The sequence below is a fragment of the Patella vulgata genome, chromosome 7, assembly GCF_932274485.2.
Source record: "Patella vulgata chromosome 7, xgPatVulg1.2, whole genome shotgun sequence".
In the NCBI taxonomy this organism is placed as follows: Eukaryota; Metazoa; Mollusca; class Gastropoda; family Patellidae; genus Patella; species Patella vulgata.
This window is the reverse complement of record NC_065885.2, coordinates 65435677-65453534: the sequence shown is the minus strand read 5'-3', so window position 1 is coordinate 65453534 and position 17858 is coordinate 65435677. Positions and strand designations below refer to the sequence as shown.

Sequence of the window (17858 nt, the reverse complement as noted above, 5' to 3'; positions counted from 1 at the left end):
TATAAATTGAACAATCCATGATGATCCTGGGGCCTATGTGACGATAAGTTTCGGTATAAATTGAACAATGAGCGATGATCTTATAACCTAGTCCGATATGAATTAAACAACCAACGATGATCTTATAGTCTAGCCCGGTGTTGGTCAGATATAAATTGAACATTAAGCGATGATCGTATAGCATATTCCGCTATCAGTCCAATAGGCCTATAACTTTTAACAACCAACGATGATCTTATAGTGTATTCCGTTGTTAGTCCCACATAAGATAAAAGATGAAAGAGAATTGTAATATATTTTATCTATAAACATCACTGTCATTAACAGAGAAATCATATTATGATGTACAAGATATCAACTGATAAATAGAGGTCAGGGGTCAGCTGAGGTCAACAATCGGATAACGACGAACTGTGTGTAGTGTGTTAAATTATCGCTTTAACTTTAAAATACGGAGTTAGGACAAATTGCCGGGTGGAATTCTTCCGTTTCTAGACTAGATAAATCAAGACCTTCAATATGATGAACTACGTAACTCACGGCTAAAATAAGAACATTGATTATTAGCTATTATTCCACACATAACTGATTTGATCCAACTTTACGTGGTCAGAGAATTCAGAATAGTGTTGATACCGTCATATTCAACTAGATATCAATAAAGGCCTTACTTTGATTTGATGCTGGACTGGATGATTTAAACTCCTGACAATCGATGTTTTCTTGTTGCGTCTGAGGTGACATTGATGTGGTGGTGCAGTAACTGACGATATCTACACTGGACTCTTGTGTAAACTTTATATCAGAGGTACCGTCTTGACTAAGTCTTGGTGATACAAAGCGTGGCCAACCGTTTGTAAATTTGCATTATTTGATGGGTTATATGGATTATATTCAGAACATGCTAGGTGATCCAGATGTAGAACATTATAAGAGTGTTTGGTGATCTTGAACATTATAAGAGTGTTGGGTGATCATAAACATTGTAAAAGTATTTGGTGATCTTGAGCATTGTTTGGTGATCTTGAACATTGTTTGGTGATCTTGAACATTGTTTGGTGATTGTTTGGTGATCTTGAACATTGTTTGGTGATCTTGAACATTGTAAGAGTGTTTGGTGATCTTGAACATTATAAGACATTATGAGAGTGTTTGGTGATCTTGAACATTAAAACAGCTTTTGCTGATCTTGAACATTATAAGAGTGTTAGCTGATCTGAATATCTAGAACATTCGTAAAGTAGTTGTTCATCTAGATCAATTACATTTCATGCTAATTTAGATCTACAATCAGTTAAACACAAATATTCTGATATTACCATGTCGTCCATAAAAGAGAAAGGGAAGACATGTGACGATGGATCAAGAACTGATGGTGGTGGTGAAGATCGCGCTGGTGGTAGTAGTGGGGTTGCTTTTGTTTATGTCTTGTCAAGTTTAGCAACACTCGGAGGATTATTGTTTGGCTATGATACGGGGATAGTTTCAGGATCCATGCTGTTAATTAAACCATACTTTAAACTAAATACACTATGGACGGAAGCCGTTGTGAGTGGAACGATAGGAGCGGCAGCCGTATCATCCATATTCGCTGGCATCTGCACAGACGTTATAGGAAGAAAGAAAACAATCATGGCCGCCAGTGTTATATTCGCAGCTGGGGCTGTTGTCATGGCGATTGCACCAACTACTATTGTATTATTAGTAGGGAGAATAATTGTTGGAGTGGGAATAGGTAATTTACTTTTTAAAAAATAATTCTATTATAAATATTTCAGGTCTACGGCAGAATTTACAATACAAATTTAGTCAAGGCTTTACTATACAAATGTCGTCAAAGAATTTATTATACAAACTGAATAAGGGAATTTATCATACAAATATAGTTTAATTTAATTATTGAAATCAATTTTCCTTATAGAAATTTCAGTGTGGAATTCCATAATTCGTAGAGCCCCATTATTAAATTCCAGTACATAATAAGGTTATAAAACTTGCTTGTATTAATCACAATTCAGTTCTGTTATAAATATCCAGTGGATATTGGGTGCGCTTTAGAAAATAGGGTCATTGAGTCAAGTAGCGTGGTTTCCCTCCATAACTAATAGGTGGCAGGGGTTACTGTTGCATGTCTAACTTCGTGGGTTTTCTCTGGGTTTCCCCCCGGTCCCCGCTACCATAGATCCTTTTGCACAAGCGAACTATTGAAATAAATATGTTAGTTCCGAAGTGACACTTAGTGGGGCGGGAGGGGGTAATCGTAATTGTTCTCTCTCTCTCTCTCTCTCTCTCTCTCTCTCTCCAACGTTTAGGTCTGCTTTATCGAAAGACCTTCATCAGGGAAAAAGCTATTTAAATTGATCAGAGCGCACCATTATTCGACTCCAGATTAGCACCCTCATATACGAAACTCTGCTAATATTATGTTAAAGAATAAATAATGAAGCACGGGTCAATGATCAATAAACTTGGCTGCATTTATCTTTCAGGTTTCGCCTCTATGTCCGTGCCTGTGTATGTAGCCGAGGCAGCACCCGCTGATATTAGAGGGAGATTAGTTACGTTAAATCAACTGTTTATCTGTATCGGTATTCTCGTCTCTAGTATTATAGCTGGTAGCTTGAGTTCACTAAAACAAACTGGTTGGAGGTTAGTATTATAGCTGGTAGTCTGAGTTCACTAAAACAAACTGGTTGGAGGTTAGTATTATAGCTGGTAGCTTGAGTTCACTAAAACAAACTGGTTGGAGGTTAGTATTATAGCTTGTAGCTTGAGTTCACTAAAACAAACTGGTTGGAGGTTAGTATTACAGCTTGTAGCTTGAGTTCACTAAAACAAACTGGTTGGAGGTTAGTATTATAGCTTGTAGCTTGAGTTCACTAAAACAAACTGGTTGGAGGTTAGTATTACAGCTTGTAGCTTGAGTTCACTAAAACAAACTGGTTGGAGGTTAGTATTATAACTGGTAGTCCGAGTTCACTAAAACAAACTGGTTGGAGGTTAGTATTATAACTGGTAGTCCGAGTTCACTAAAACAAACTGGTTGGCGGTTATTATTATAGCTGGTAGCTTGCGTTCACTAAAACAAACTGGTTGGTGGTTAGTATTATAGCTGGTAGCTTGCGTTCACTAAAACAAACTGGTTGGTGGTTAGTATTATAGCTGGTAGCTTGCGTTCACTAAAACAAACTGGTTGGAGGTTAGTATTATAGCTTGTAGCTTGAGTTCACTAAAACAAACTGGTTGGAGGTTAGTATTATAGCTTGTAGCTTGAGTTCACTAAAACAAACTGGTTGGAGGTTAGTATAGAGCGAAGCTCCGGTAACACAGGAGCGTAATTGAAAATGTCACCCACAGACTGTTGATTAAAAAAAAATTCAGCCGGAACCGGATACACTGGGCAAAACAGGCAATGCGCATGTCAACTTACCAAATCTCGCCCAAGCGAGATCACGTAACTAACAAAAATAATTCTATCCACCAAATCTCGCCCAAGCGAGATTACGCGCCTCATAGAACTATTTCTATGACGCGTCTAATCAATGACGTCACATATTTTTTACGTCAATGAAAATAATTCTCACACTTTTTTGTTCTTTTTTTAAAAACAAAATTAATGTATAAAATTTTTATCTCAATAAAAACTAAAGTATTTAATATTTTTTGTATCACTTGAGAAAATTAATGATGAATGAAGGTTTTATATTTAACAATAATCAGCTTCGCTCTACTCAGGCAATGCCTGTTACATATTATTATAGCTGGTAGCTTGAGTTTACTAAAACAAACTATTTGGAGGTTAGTATTATAACCGGAAGTTTAAATTTCTTATAACAAACTTGTTGGAGATTAGTATTATAATCGGAAGTTTAAATTACTTATAACAAATTGGTTGGAGGTTAGTATTAAAACCGGAAGTTTAAATTACTTATAACAAACTGGTTGGATATTACTATTATTATAACCAAAACAAGTCATATACAACAAAAAAAATCTGACAAATTTATCACACCATTTTGACTTCGCTACTCTGACAGCGCCACAGGATTTATTTCGATCGGGCGGTCCAGTTTCTGTAATGTTCTCATATTTTTTATAGATATATGTTGGGTTTAGGTGGCGTACCAGCGGTCATACAGTTCATAGGTTTTATATTTCTACCAGAAAGTCCAAGGTGGCTGGTGGGTAAAGGCCGAGAAGAGGAAGCCAGACAAGTTCTCGTGAAAATACGAAACACTCAAAACGTGAAGATTGAATTAGAGGAAATAAAAGAAGTTGTTGAGAGGGACAACAAAATAAAAGAAGAAGGTAATATTGATGATTGAGATCTATAGAAACAATTGTCTAGTTTTGGTATCCGATGATACAATCGAAATACATCGTTTCTGCGGGGGTGGGGCGGGGTGGATGGCTGAATGGTTAGCGCGTGCGCGCTGTATCATAAAATCTGTCATTGAGTCAACTGGCGTAGTTTCGATTCCCCGGTTGTACGTGACAAGGAGTAGGGTCGCCTGTCTAACCTTGTATTTTCTCCGGGTCCCCCGGTTTCCTCCCACTGCTAAAAAAACCCACACGCAAGCGAATTATAGAAATAAAATTGAAGCATATGTTAGTCCCGAAATAACCTAGTTTGTGTTGAGTGGACGTTAAACCCCATCTCTCTCTATTTCTCTCTTTCTCTTTCTATCTCTCTCTCTCTCGCTCTCCCTCTCCCTCTCACACACACACCTTGTTTCTGTTAAACATACATTGTGCAAGAGCTAAATCTGCCTATCGCAGGTCTTTCTTTAGGCCTGAAATGTTATATAAACTATTAATTAGACATTTATTAACAAAACAAGACCATAATCAACTCTTGGATACTCGAGATTTTATCTAGAATAGAACGGTTCGCTATTTTAAAAATTTAATTTAAAAATGGGGAAGCGAGGCTAAATCACGAATATACCAGTGCCCAGGTTACCATAATGCACCATCTTTTCAAAACTACAGACCGTGATAACTTGGCTCTGAATGAAGGAATTGGAATGAAATTTTCAATATTTTCATTTTACATTATCTATTTTGGAGCTATTATTTAAATCTTACATAATGTACATTTGGGCAGAATGTCCTGAAGATAGTTGTCAATCAAGATTTGGGTTGAGGAAAATCATTTAGCACAAAATGTACACTGTAATATGAATGCGTAGCTATTCGCTGTGATGAAATAGAGGTGGTTTATTGTCCATTGGACAACACTTTTCGACCAATCAGAATCAGGAAAATTTATGTTTTGTGCTACTATAGTTTAAGTATTTACAATAACTGTCCATTAGTTATAGAACTATTATTATACGGTGGATAAATACATAAAATACAAACTTGGCGATGCCAAAGGCTGACATTTTGTATTGATAAGGATCCAATGCGTTTGTGTTTAAATCCAAGGAGCCAAGATCTAAATTTGTACTGTAAATGTCCACATGTTATTGCCGTGATGGTGATTCTAACTTGAAGTATAAGGCCAGTTTTCCATGTGCCTATTTTTGTGACGTTTACGCGCACATTTTCGCCTGTTTAATGCAAATTAAATAGGGCCGTGTCCACGTAAGAAGCGAAAAGGCGCATGACAACGCCGCAAAAACGTACACACGGCTAATGGACTTAAATGTTTATATATTTTTAGAGGGTAACTTTACCCTAGGCCGCATTATAAAAACGCCACACGTATTAAAGGCTTCGTTAATTGGTTCAGCTTTGATGTTATTTCAACAATTAACAGGAATTAACACTGTCATGTGAGTAGAGTTATGTAAATATATTCAAATAGTACAAATATCATGTAATTATTATTATGTTAGTAAGCTGTCATGACCATGTAGTCTGGTTTGAAATATTATATGCAGGGCAATGCAGGGCATTAGAGAACCGACACCGTATCAGTAACACCTTAGCGGAAGTTCATATTGTGTAAATTATCTTTTAACTTCCATACAAACACAAATCGGTGAGTAAGGCGTTGATTTCAAGACTTGAGCTACGGCGTAGTTTACCCTTGTGAGTGGTGCAAGAAGGGGGCGGGGCGGACAAGTTTCCGTGTATACATTGGAGTGCACGTAAATATCCACGGACAGTGGGAATTTCGGCAACATTTCCAGCATAGTGCACGGAATGGCGTATGCCTGTTTGTTTAGCCCAGCCGGTACATAGCAGGATGACAATAAACCCCATTTCATTAGTGCATATAGCATTATTGTATTATCTTTATCTTTTAATCATTGTATATTTGTGTGAAGAGCATTAGCGAAAGTACTTACAAATATATACAAATGTAGTACTTTAATCCATATTTTATTTATTTTTTTGTGTAGGTATAAATATATATTTTTTTTATTGGATTGCAGTTATTACAGTGCTACCATATTACGTATGGCAGGGTTCGGTGTGGATCAAGCGATCTGGTTAGCGGTCATACCAAATGCTGTACTGTTTGTGGCTACATTTCTAGGTCTCTGGTTGGTAGAAAAATTGGGACGGAAACTTCTTCTGTTGATCAGTTTAGGAGGTAAAATAAATCGAAAGTACTTAACAAGCATTGACTGTATACTTTGAATAACTGTAATAACACTTAGTAATTGGAACACAATGAAACAAAACACTGTTTATTGATAACAATTACTATGGTTTATTTCACTGAGATGATTCAACAAGATTTCATAAACAACACAACACAATTTACATGAAAAACAATAACTTGTTTATACACATATAGCGCAACGTTTCGATAAGTATTCTCTTATCGTTTTCGAGCATTTTGTTTTTTAATGTGCTCAATCGCTAAATGCGACTTAAATATTTCATAATTCATTATAAGTATATACACAAATATATCAAATGTATATACGTATGACGAGCCTCGAGGAAGAACGATCTAAGTCACTTTTTCAATGAACCCCAGTTAATGGCGCCATCTGGTAGCAAATTGTATAAGCTTTCTGTTGGACAATTGATTTCAGGTCAAAACGATCGGAGTCACATCGAACCAAGGCCCTTGTGAAATGGCCTCCCAGACAAATACAAGTCCATCGTACCCTTTATTTGACATTAATTTGCCTGAAAAGTTGAAGGCAGTTGTACTGGTAATTATGATTCGTATTTAAACATGATTTTGAAGTTGTAATTAAACCCACTAGTTGCAAAGTCAATTTTAACCGGAGCGGGGCCCTGGGCCTGACTAACATCGCGGGGCCCCTAATGAATGACACGCATGCGTAACATACAATTAAATGGTCTGTAATACAAGAATAATCACAGAGAAGATTGGGGGATTGCAGATTCACGAAGGTCTCCGCCCATCACGCCACTAGAAGCCTAGACCGATCACCGAATGGAACTTCACAGAGAAGATTGAGGGATAGTTCAGTCTCCGCCCTCGCGCCGTTAGATCGATTACCGTGAAACTTTCATCTGGAATTTAAATTTTTTCTCTTTTTGCAATGAACCGCGGGGCCCGGGACCTGGGCTCCTCAGGCCCATGCTTAAGCTGGGCTTTGACTCGTTGTTCTGTTCTCGTCAAACATTCTCGTCCAAAAGTCTGTTTTGATTTTTATGCGAAAAGACAAAAATGTGACTTAGATCGTTCTTCCCCTGGACTCTTCATATCTTTTTTTTAATTGGTCATTCCATTTTGTTTAATTGCGTTGATAAAGAGTGTTTAATTTGAAAGCACTGGGCGTGACATGATAAAGACTATATCTTTCTGTTCTTTAAAGTCCTCGTCCTAAAACCACATATCCGCTTGGCGCGAACAATGATGACTTTGTTTCAATAACATTTAGAAATTGATCTGTAAATACAACATTAAAATATGTTGTTGGTGTTGTTGTTCGCAATATTGTGGGCTTGATAACGACTAGATAAGCTTCATTTAAAATGTGCGTAAGTAATTGTATTCTATATTGTACCGTGTGTATTAATATATATATAATATATTATATTGAAAAGATATAATTCCCCTATTGTTAGAATATGGAAATAGTCTTGACAATGGGGACTTTATCCCGGCGTATATTGTTGTATATAGTGTATTGTTTTTATAGTTTAAGTGAGCCACGGCGGCTCGGTGAGTAAGACGCTGATTCAATAACCCGGAGGTCCCGTGTTCGATCCCAGTGTTGGTCGAAAACGTTAATCTGAATTTTCTAGTGTGATTCCCCTTCTCGGTGGTGCCGGAAAGAGGGCCCGGCAAGAGACAACGTATAATCGTACGAATGTGACGAAAAGCCGAGGTCCCATGTACACATTGACATCAACGTAAAAGAACCGTTAGTAGGAACTGGATGTCGCCGCTGTACAAGGACAGTTTCCCTCACAGTATACAGTATACTTCATTGACCTAGTCAAAGCAGAACAGATGAAACAGTATATTAAGAACATGATACAAAAACAACCCAAAGGAACTTATTTAATTTGTTTCCTTCTTCATTGAATAATATTGTTCCAGGTGTTGGATTATCTCTAGCAGTATTAGCTGTAGCTTTTCAACTAGCAGCTTTTAATTCACCACCTATAAACATAACAGAAGTGTTCACTGATGGCTTATATAATGGCTCCTGTAATATCAAATATAGGTCTGTCGATCTTTACACCATAATAATTAAACATACATTATGTAAGAGCTAAACCTGTTTATTGCAGGTCTTTCTTTAGGCCTGAAATGTTATATAAACTATTAATTAGACAGTTATTAACTTATCCAGAACATAATCAACTCTCGATGCTACTGGATTTGAATCCGATCTGCTGCTCAACTCCCATTGATGATTAAATCCAAATATTCTACTGCAGTATAATATTGTGCCAATACAATACAATAAAATACAATATGTTTTTTTTATCGTACCGACTTTAGTAATGATGATTGAGGCTAAGCTTAAAATCCAATCGCTAATATATCGGTTCAGTGTGGAGCAATTGGACTGAAATTTTTAGCATATTCCCTTTCCATTTTCTGCATATATCCGTCTTCATTATCCCATTCGAGGCAGAACAGTAGGACGTTAAACTCTATTTCACTGAATTTCAGTTTGATTTCCTTCACTTGTAATCTTGACTTGTTGTCGTCAGGAAATCCCTCAGGTTCTGTTAAATCGAGTACGGTTGATGTAATGGATCATAGTGGTCGGTCCCTATAGTCCATATTCTACTGCAGTATAATATTGTGCCAATACAATACAATACAATACAATACAATTTTATCTTCAGCAATTGTGAATCGTGTATAGACGATACAAGTTGTGGGTTTTGTTATGACGACTTGTCACGTGGTTCCTGTTTACCTGTCAATAAAGATAAGGAAGAACTGTCTTTGATTGGACGATGTCAGTATATCAACCAACCAAATAACTCGTTTCATTTTGATTATGGATTCTGTCGTACCGACTATTCATGGATGCCAGTACTTGGAATGGTGTTCTTTGTGTTTAGCTTTGCCCCAGGTATGGTGTCTTCCGTTGATCGTGGAATGAGAGGATTAATTTATGATTAGGGGTAGAAGATGGGGGCATGGGCGAGGATGACAGAAACTGGTGGAGAGTTTGTGGGTGGGGTAAAGGAAAGGGATTCAGGAATTAGTTCCAAATCTACATGAATTTTAAAATATTATCATAAGGTCTATCATTGAGTCAACTGGTGTGGTTTCGATTACCCGGTTGTACGGGACAAGGAGTAGGGTCGGCTGTCCAATCTCGTGGGTTTCCTCCGGATCTTCCGGTTTCCTCCCACTGCTAAAGACCCCTAAGTGTAAGCGAATTATTGAATGCAATTGAAATAAAATTGAACCATATTATGTTAGTCTCGATATGACCTGGTTTGTACTGGATGGACGTAACCCCCCTCCCCCTCTTTCTCTCTCTCTCTCTCTCTCTCTCTCTCTCTCTCTCTGTTTCTAGGACAGCTCTAGTTTTTATTCTGTTACCATTTTATTATAGGAATGGGTCCAATGCCGTGGACAATTAATTCAGAAATTTATCCTCTATGGGCGAGAAGTACTTGCATATCTATATCAACAGCTACTAACTGGGCATTTAATTTATTGGTTTCATTCACCTTTATTACCATGACAGAAAATATCACCAAATATGGTAATTATACTTTATATATCCCCAAGTATTGTATACTCAATATAGTAAACCTACACATAATATACATCTCAACATATATAGTATTGTAATATTATACGTAGTATTATATCTCCAAATATAGTAATATTATACGTAGTGTATAATTCCAAATATATTAATATTATACTTAATGTATATCTCCAAATATAGTAATATTGTACGTAGTATATATCTCCAAATATAGTAATATTGTACGTAGTATATATCTCCAAATATAGTAATATTGTACGTAGTATATATCTCCAAATAGAGTAATATTGTACTAGTATATATCTCCAAATAGAGTAATATTGTACGTAGTATACATCTCCAAATATAGTAATATTGTACGTAGTATATATCTCCAAATAGAGTAATATTATACCTAATCCAAACAAAATAATATTATACGTAATATATATATATCTCAAAATATAATAATATTATACGTGATATTTTACATCTCCGAATATAGTAATACTGTATGCAATATATATTTCCAAATATAGTAATATGTTAATACTATACGCAATATATATCTCAAAATATAGTAATACTATGCGTATTAAATATCAACAGATTATGCAATTATGCGGGTAATACATGTAACCGACGGGTTTTCAATCTTTGAGAATTTTGTCCATTTACCCTTTTTTTCTAGGAACCTTTTGGTTATTCTCTGGTGTCTGTGTTCTCGGATTTATCTTTGTTTTAATATTCATACCGGAAACACGTGATAAAACATTAGAAGAAGTGGAGCAGTTGTTCATGTCTACTTCCGTCCGCGCAGAGAAACAGCGGGAAATGGAGATTTATAGTGTCAGAATGACAGAAATACAGCACAAGGATACTAGATTGTAATATTTATAGCTTTTAATATTTATAGGAATTGACTTTTATTTTTGAATTTGTCGAGCTTAGAAATAAAATTATCAAATAATGTTTTTGTTCAATAATGGAAATATGACCAGTTGAACTGATTGTGTGACCACGTGTAATACTGAGAGATGAAAATATCAAAACACTGGGTGAATTTAGGAGTTCATAAAATACAATTGATCTGGGAGGGTTGTCGTGGTGGTTCTACTGGAACACAGGGGCGATCAGTTGCTGCACCCAGTGGACTAAAATAGACGGACATTCGCTTACTCTTTATCTGATTCCGACGTATACACAGGATGCCGCTTTTTGTCCCATCCTAACAATTAGAACTTTTTCTTCTGGTCATTAGGTGGAATCATCGCCACAAAACCTAGACATAGAGAAAGCCGGACCTTTGGCAGCAGGACCAGCCAACTTTACGTTCGCATTGTTGACTGATAAAATAACATCAATTTAAGAAATAGATTTGTCGAGACTGAAAACATCGTAGATTATCCAACAGATTATTATTCCGTGGCTTTTAATGTCATCCATGATGATTTATAAACAATACATTCGTTGTTAAGGATTCATGAACAGACCAAAGGTTATGGTCGATTTTCTCAGAGGAGATGGCGAATCAGCTGTATACAATAGCATCAGTTGTATGTTGGTACCAGGGGAATCAGTTGTATACTGGTAGGGGAATCAGTTTTCTGCTGGTGCTAGAGGTTCAGTTGTATGCTGGTACTAGGGGATCCAGTTGTATGTTGGTACTTAGGGGAATCAGTTGTATGCTGACAGGGACAAACCACACTGAATTCTCGACCAACGGTAGAGATTCGACCCCGACTCCTATTTATTTATATAACCGAAGATTGAGTTATAAAATGGGGTCCACAACATGCTTATTATAAAACCTCTGGTTTAACATTAATTGACCAAAGATTGAGTTATAAAGGGGGTCCACAGCATGCCTATTATAAAAACATTAATTGACCGAGGATTATGTTATAAATAGGGTCCACAGCATTCCTGTTATAAAAACTCTGGTTTAACAATAACTGACTGAGGATTGTATTATAAGGTGAATCAGCGATATAATCTGGTTTAGTATACTATATTATAACACTATCTGTAACCTTGTTATGACAATTTATATTGTGATAATTCACTGATAAAACCTAATTTATCTATATTATATCTCCATATGTAGGCTAAACATTGATCAGTATACCAGTACACATGTCATTCATTATAAATCGTGTTCACTTATTATATCGTCATCTGCAGACAGCGGGAACGGGTGCATGCTTTATTAATTATAAATCCGTTTTCACTATATTATATGTAGTTATAGATAGGACAAGATGTATTGAACGTAACATATAGGTTATTAAAGGAAGATATGGAAGTTTCTACATTTAATATTAGGTACAGGGGGACCGCACCACACACAAACACATACACAAGACAAACCCACGTACAGGACACTACAAAGGGACCAGATGTTAAGCCCCTTTAGGTTATATCATGTCGGACCATTTCTACACATCATCAATATCTAGTCTGACCTCAATCTAATTAAATCACAGATCCTTTTTCGTTTCGTTTTTTATAGTTCAAAATGTCGTATTCCTTGTTTTTACTACACTAGGATCTGGAAGAGATGTTATATAATCCGCGTTCTTGATGATATGCGGGATTAGCCAATGAAACGGTCTGTTGAGGCAAGTTTTTGGCGTGAGGTGCAAGGAACTGTGGGTAATTCACAAGAAACATCAACGCTGATTGGTTAACCAAGTGTCTGACGTCATAGGGTAAAAAACACGCTCGTATGACCCCGACGCGACTTTCCGCTACATCCGGTCAGATCTTCGGGTAATGTAGGCTATCGAAAGTATAAAAAAACGAAACGAGATATAGATTTGTATTTAATCTGATTGGTCTGTAAAAACATCTAACATAAGATCGAGATCAGATCAATCTGATTAGATATCCGTGCTTCCGTTTTCCGCTTACGACGGGCACCTGTTGTAGCTTACGGAGTTTTCACGATCTTGCTTGTTACGGCAAATATCAAGACGATTACCTTGATAATAAAAAAGGTGAACGTCAACTATCTGATCTTTGAATAAATAAACTAGATAAAAAAAAGATATCACAAATCTTTGTCAACACGGGAATGACAAAATCATTTCACAGTTACCACGGTAGGACATCATCTGAACGCATGCACCGGGGTTCAGATTAACACATTTGTTGACGAGAAGAGGGTCATGACGTCGATTCACATTTCAAGTTAACAGGCGGAGAAGTGCTTCGAGTTATGGAGTCGATGTTTGACACCAGTGATGTTCCAAGGTGATTCTGTAGTTAAACGCCTGTTGTGAACAAGTTTTAGTAGCGATACGACACAAATAAAACGTTACATGGAGATCGCGTTGTCATGTGGATGAACTACAGATATACACAATTTCCACTGTTAGATGAACAACTTTGATATTGGATAAAGGAGAGATTTGAGAGTGATTTATTTATTCAATAGAGGGAGATTCGATTTTATTTGGGAGTGATTGTCAGTTTAAAAGAGAGAGATTTTGTTATATTTGATAGGTTTTGGATGATACTGAAGAGTTTGCTTATATTTGAATAATTCGGTAGATAAATATTATATTTGTTCTGCATTTTAAATGAGATCTGCCCGTTTTTCTCCGTAACATAACAATGGATGATTCTTGACCAGTATCGTCAAATATATAGTTAATACAGTATAGCTTCAACATGCCGAAGACAGAAGGCGAGGATGTCCACAAGGCAGCTGTTAATCAGAGATTTGTGTATATTTTAACGTGTGTAGCAACACTTGGAGGGTTTTTATTCGGCTACGATACAGGGATAGTATCAGGCTCCATGTTGCTCCTGAAGCCTTATTTTAAATTAAACACGTTATGGGTGGAATCGATCGTGAGTGGTACGACAGGGGCTGCTGCTGTAGCTTCTATTTTTGCTGGTATTTGTACGGATTATTTAGGAAGAAAGAAGACAATTATGACCGCCAGTGTTATGTTTACTGGTGGAGCAATCATCATGGCCGTCTGCAAAAGCAAGATTGTGTTGCTGGTTGGTAGGGTGGTCGTTGGAATAGGCTTAGGTAAGTAGTTTGTATTTAAACGATTATGTATGTGTGGGAGGCGGGTGTTGGATGACCGCATGGTTAGCGCGTGCGCGTTGTATCATAAGGTATGTCATGGAGTCAACTGAGGTGGTTGTACGTGACAAAAAATAGGGGCGCCTGTCCACTGCTAAAACCCCTACGCGCAAGAGAATTACTGAAATAAAATTAAAACCATGTGTTTGTCCCGAAATGACCTAGTTTGTGTCGAGTGGACGTTACCCCCCCCCCTTCTCTCTTTCTCTCTCTCCCCCACCTCCCACACGGAAGGAAAGAGAAAAAACATTGATTCCACATTGCTTTCCCATTTCGGAAGCAACACTGTCACAATGCCATGGAGAGAGAGAGAGAGAGAGAGAGAGCTTAACAACACAATCAAGCTTATAGATATATCTTGATTCCATTGCGTCTCTTGGGCGCAAGAATCTTTAGAAATAGGAGGAAAACGGTTAGTAATGCGACCTTCTCTATTAGAAAAGTGTATCTCAAAGCAACCAGATTCCTCCCTCCAAAGCAACAAGTCTATCATATAGTAACAAGGCAAACATCGCTTAGCGACAGGGTATCACACAGCAACAAGACTAACCGACGAATACTAATTAAATCTTATAAAATGATAAATTATATGATTATTTGCATAGAGTGTATTTGTATATCGGATAATGGCCAATATACTTATTTGTTTTAGGGTTTGCGTCAATGGCGGTTCCACTATATGTAGCCGAGGCAGCACCCGCTGATATTAGAGGAAGATTAGTAACGTTAAATCAACTGTTTATTTGTATCGGTATTCTCGTCTCTAGTATTATAGCTGGTAGCTTGAGTTCACTAAAACAAACTGGTTGGAGGTTAGTATTATAGCTGGTAGTCTGAGTTCACTAAAACAAACTGGTTGGAGGTTAGTATTATAACTGGTAGCTTGAGTTCACTAAAACAAACTGGTTGGAGGTTAGTATTATAGCTGGTAGTCTGAGTTCACTAAAACAAACTGGTTGGAGGTTATTATTATAGCTGGTAGCTTGAGTTCACTAAAACAAACTGGTTGGAGGTTAGTATTATAGCTTGTAGCTTGAGTTCACTAAAACTAACTGGTTGGAGGTTAGTATTATAGCTGGTGGCTTGAGTTCACTAAAACAAACTGGTTGAAGGTTAGTATAATAACCGGAATTTCTTATAACAAACTGGTTGGAGGTTATTATTATAACCGGAAGTTTAAATTTCTTATAACAAACTGGTTGGAGGTTAGTATTAAAACAAACTAGTTGGAGGTTCATATTATAACCGGACATTTATAGTTCCTTAAGAGGTAAAACATGCCAGAATAAAGGTTAAATATGATGTTTAACACGCTATACCATCATATGTTTTTAAAAGCCTCCAAAAGGTATATATGTTTGACTGTGGAAATATATATTTTGTAATGAACTGGCTTGTTCCTTGAGAATAAACTAGACGGAGTGTCTTCAATCTAACCGTTTGAGGCTAGTGCCGTATCGTACAGCCTGTAAGATATTTTTATAAAGCCCTCGCCCTCATCCGATTAGTCCTCGTAAACTTTCTGGGTCGATCTGCCATTCAGTCTCGTTTGATATAGGATTGTATCAACGTCCTTGAACTCTACATGTACGAAAGCTAGGACATATTTAAGTCGTCTAGGACGAGGGCCATTCCGAAATGACTTTTCTAATAAGATACCCGGGTTACAGAGATCGTAGGAAATATTCACTGATGGTCACTCATTGCGCAAAATGTTTGATGCATAAATAGATATGGGACTTAGTGAGTGGCCAAATGGCATGATCTTTCGATATTGATAAGGGTATGTAAGTTAAAGATAAATTATTGGAGATTAGATAAAGAGCTGACAGTTATCGATATGGTAGTTACAAAATAGATAATGTAAAGGGAATATGCTGAAAATGTCAGTCAAATTGCTCCACTCTGAAGCGAGATATTAGTTTTTGAATTTTAGGCTCGCCTCGATCATCATTACCAAAGTCAGGACGATGAAAAACAAAGTCTCAATTATCCATTTTTACGTTTAATTATTTTACAAATGTATTCCAATCCGCTAAATATCGCAGGCTTGCGATGGCACCGAGAGTTGATTATGATCTGGTTAAGTTTATTAATGTCTAATTAATAATTTAGACAACATTTCATGCCTAAAGAAAGACCTGCAATAGGCAGATTTAGCTCTTGTATAATGCATGTTTAAGAAATCATCTTACTGTATGTTACCACCTTTTAGATACATGTTGGGACTTGGAGCTGTACCAGCCATTATTCAGTTTGTTGGGTTTCTGTTCCTGCCGGAGAGTCCCAGGTGGTTGGTGGGTAAAAGCCGAGAAGATGAAGCTAGACAAGTTCTCGTGAAAATACGAAACACGGAAAACGTGAAGAAAGAACTAGAGGATATCAAGGATGTGGTTGCCAGGGACAACAAAATAAAGGATGAGGGTAGGCCATTTTTACTCTTGTTAAAATTTACCCCCTATTTTGCTAAATCCCTTGACCAAAAGCAGAGTTCGTGTCATTTGCTTAGCCTGATTCTCGACTGAATTTCGATGGCTTGGATTGTTTGTTATGTCTGATTAGATTTGTCAATTGAAGGTACTCCCCTATTACATCAACATCAATCGATTATGTGACTTATGTTTTTTAACATTAATATACATATTATAATACTGCCCATTGTATAAATAATTTTTATCATTTATTAACACATATTATACTGGTCATTATTTAATTAATATATGTTATACTTCTCAATATTAAGTGATATTACTGGTCATTATTTGATTAATATTAATTAATTAATTATTATATATATTATTGAGTTCACAAATTTTCAAGCCTATTATTTCATACATTTCTTTCAGTTGGCGGTTTTGCTATTGGTCGTTTATTTCGAACACGACATGTTTTAAAATCAGCTATCATTGGTTCTGTTTTAATGGCGTTTCATCAACTGACTGGGATTGACGCTGTCATGTAAGTACCACCCAATAAATGAAATGAAATGAGGTTTAACGTCCTACTGTTCTGCTCCTAATCTGGGCTACTGAAGACGGGCATACGCCATACAGTGTACTATGAGGGAACTTTTGCCCGGGCAGCGGCGCTACGGCCTACTCTTACATCGAATTCCAACTGTCAAGGGATCTTTTACGTGCACGCCAATGAAAAAGATCCCTTGGCATCTTTGACAAGAATTAGGCATAGATTGGTTATTATTGTAGCAACGTTACTTGTTAATCGAGACTCAGCCTCGCTTCTCCATTCTGTAATCAAATCATTAAATGTCGATCGTATTTCAATTCGTTTAAATCTCCGCCATCCTACGATCTAGAGAGTTGAAATTTGGAGGACCACTGTGATAGCAGGCGAAACGCAATATTACAATCCAGTAAGTATGACGTGTTTTATAATTTGTTTGGATGTAAATAATACCCTAATGATTTTCACCGACTGGGCTTATGACGACGGGCTCACGCCTGTGATGTAAACTTTACCCGGACAGTTGCGCTTTGATTTACTCATAATTTGAATTCCAACTGTTAAGGTTTACGTGTACACGAGACCTCGTTTATTCGTATTATCCGTACCATTGGACAGGGGCCTGTTTCACGAAATTTTAACTAAGATAAAATCCAAATTTTAGTAATTTGATTGGATAA

At 36.8% G+C, this 17858-nt stretch overlaps 1 protein-coding gene across 1 annotated transcript; it reads left to right on the top strand.

Moving 5' to 3' along the window:
• The first annotated feature begins 1320 nt into the window (after nucleotides 1-1320).
• On the top strand, nucleotides 1321-9266 carry LOC126827866 (proton myo-inositol cotransporter-like). Its single transcript, XM_056102346.1, is given in 7 exon segments — nucleotides 1321-1735; nucleotides 2490-2649; nucleotides 4100-4353; nucleotides 5687-5780; nucleotides 6387-6547; nucleotides 8486-8596; nucleotides 9247-9266. Coding segments are annotated over 7 exon segments (1215 nt in total).
• The last annotated feature ends 8592 nt before the right edge of the window (nucleotides 9267-17858 follow it).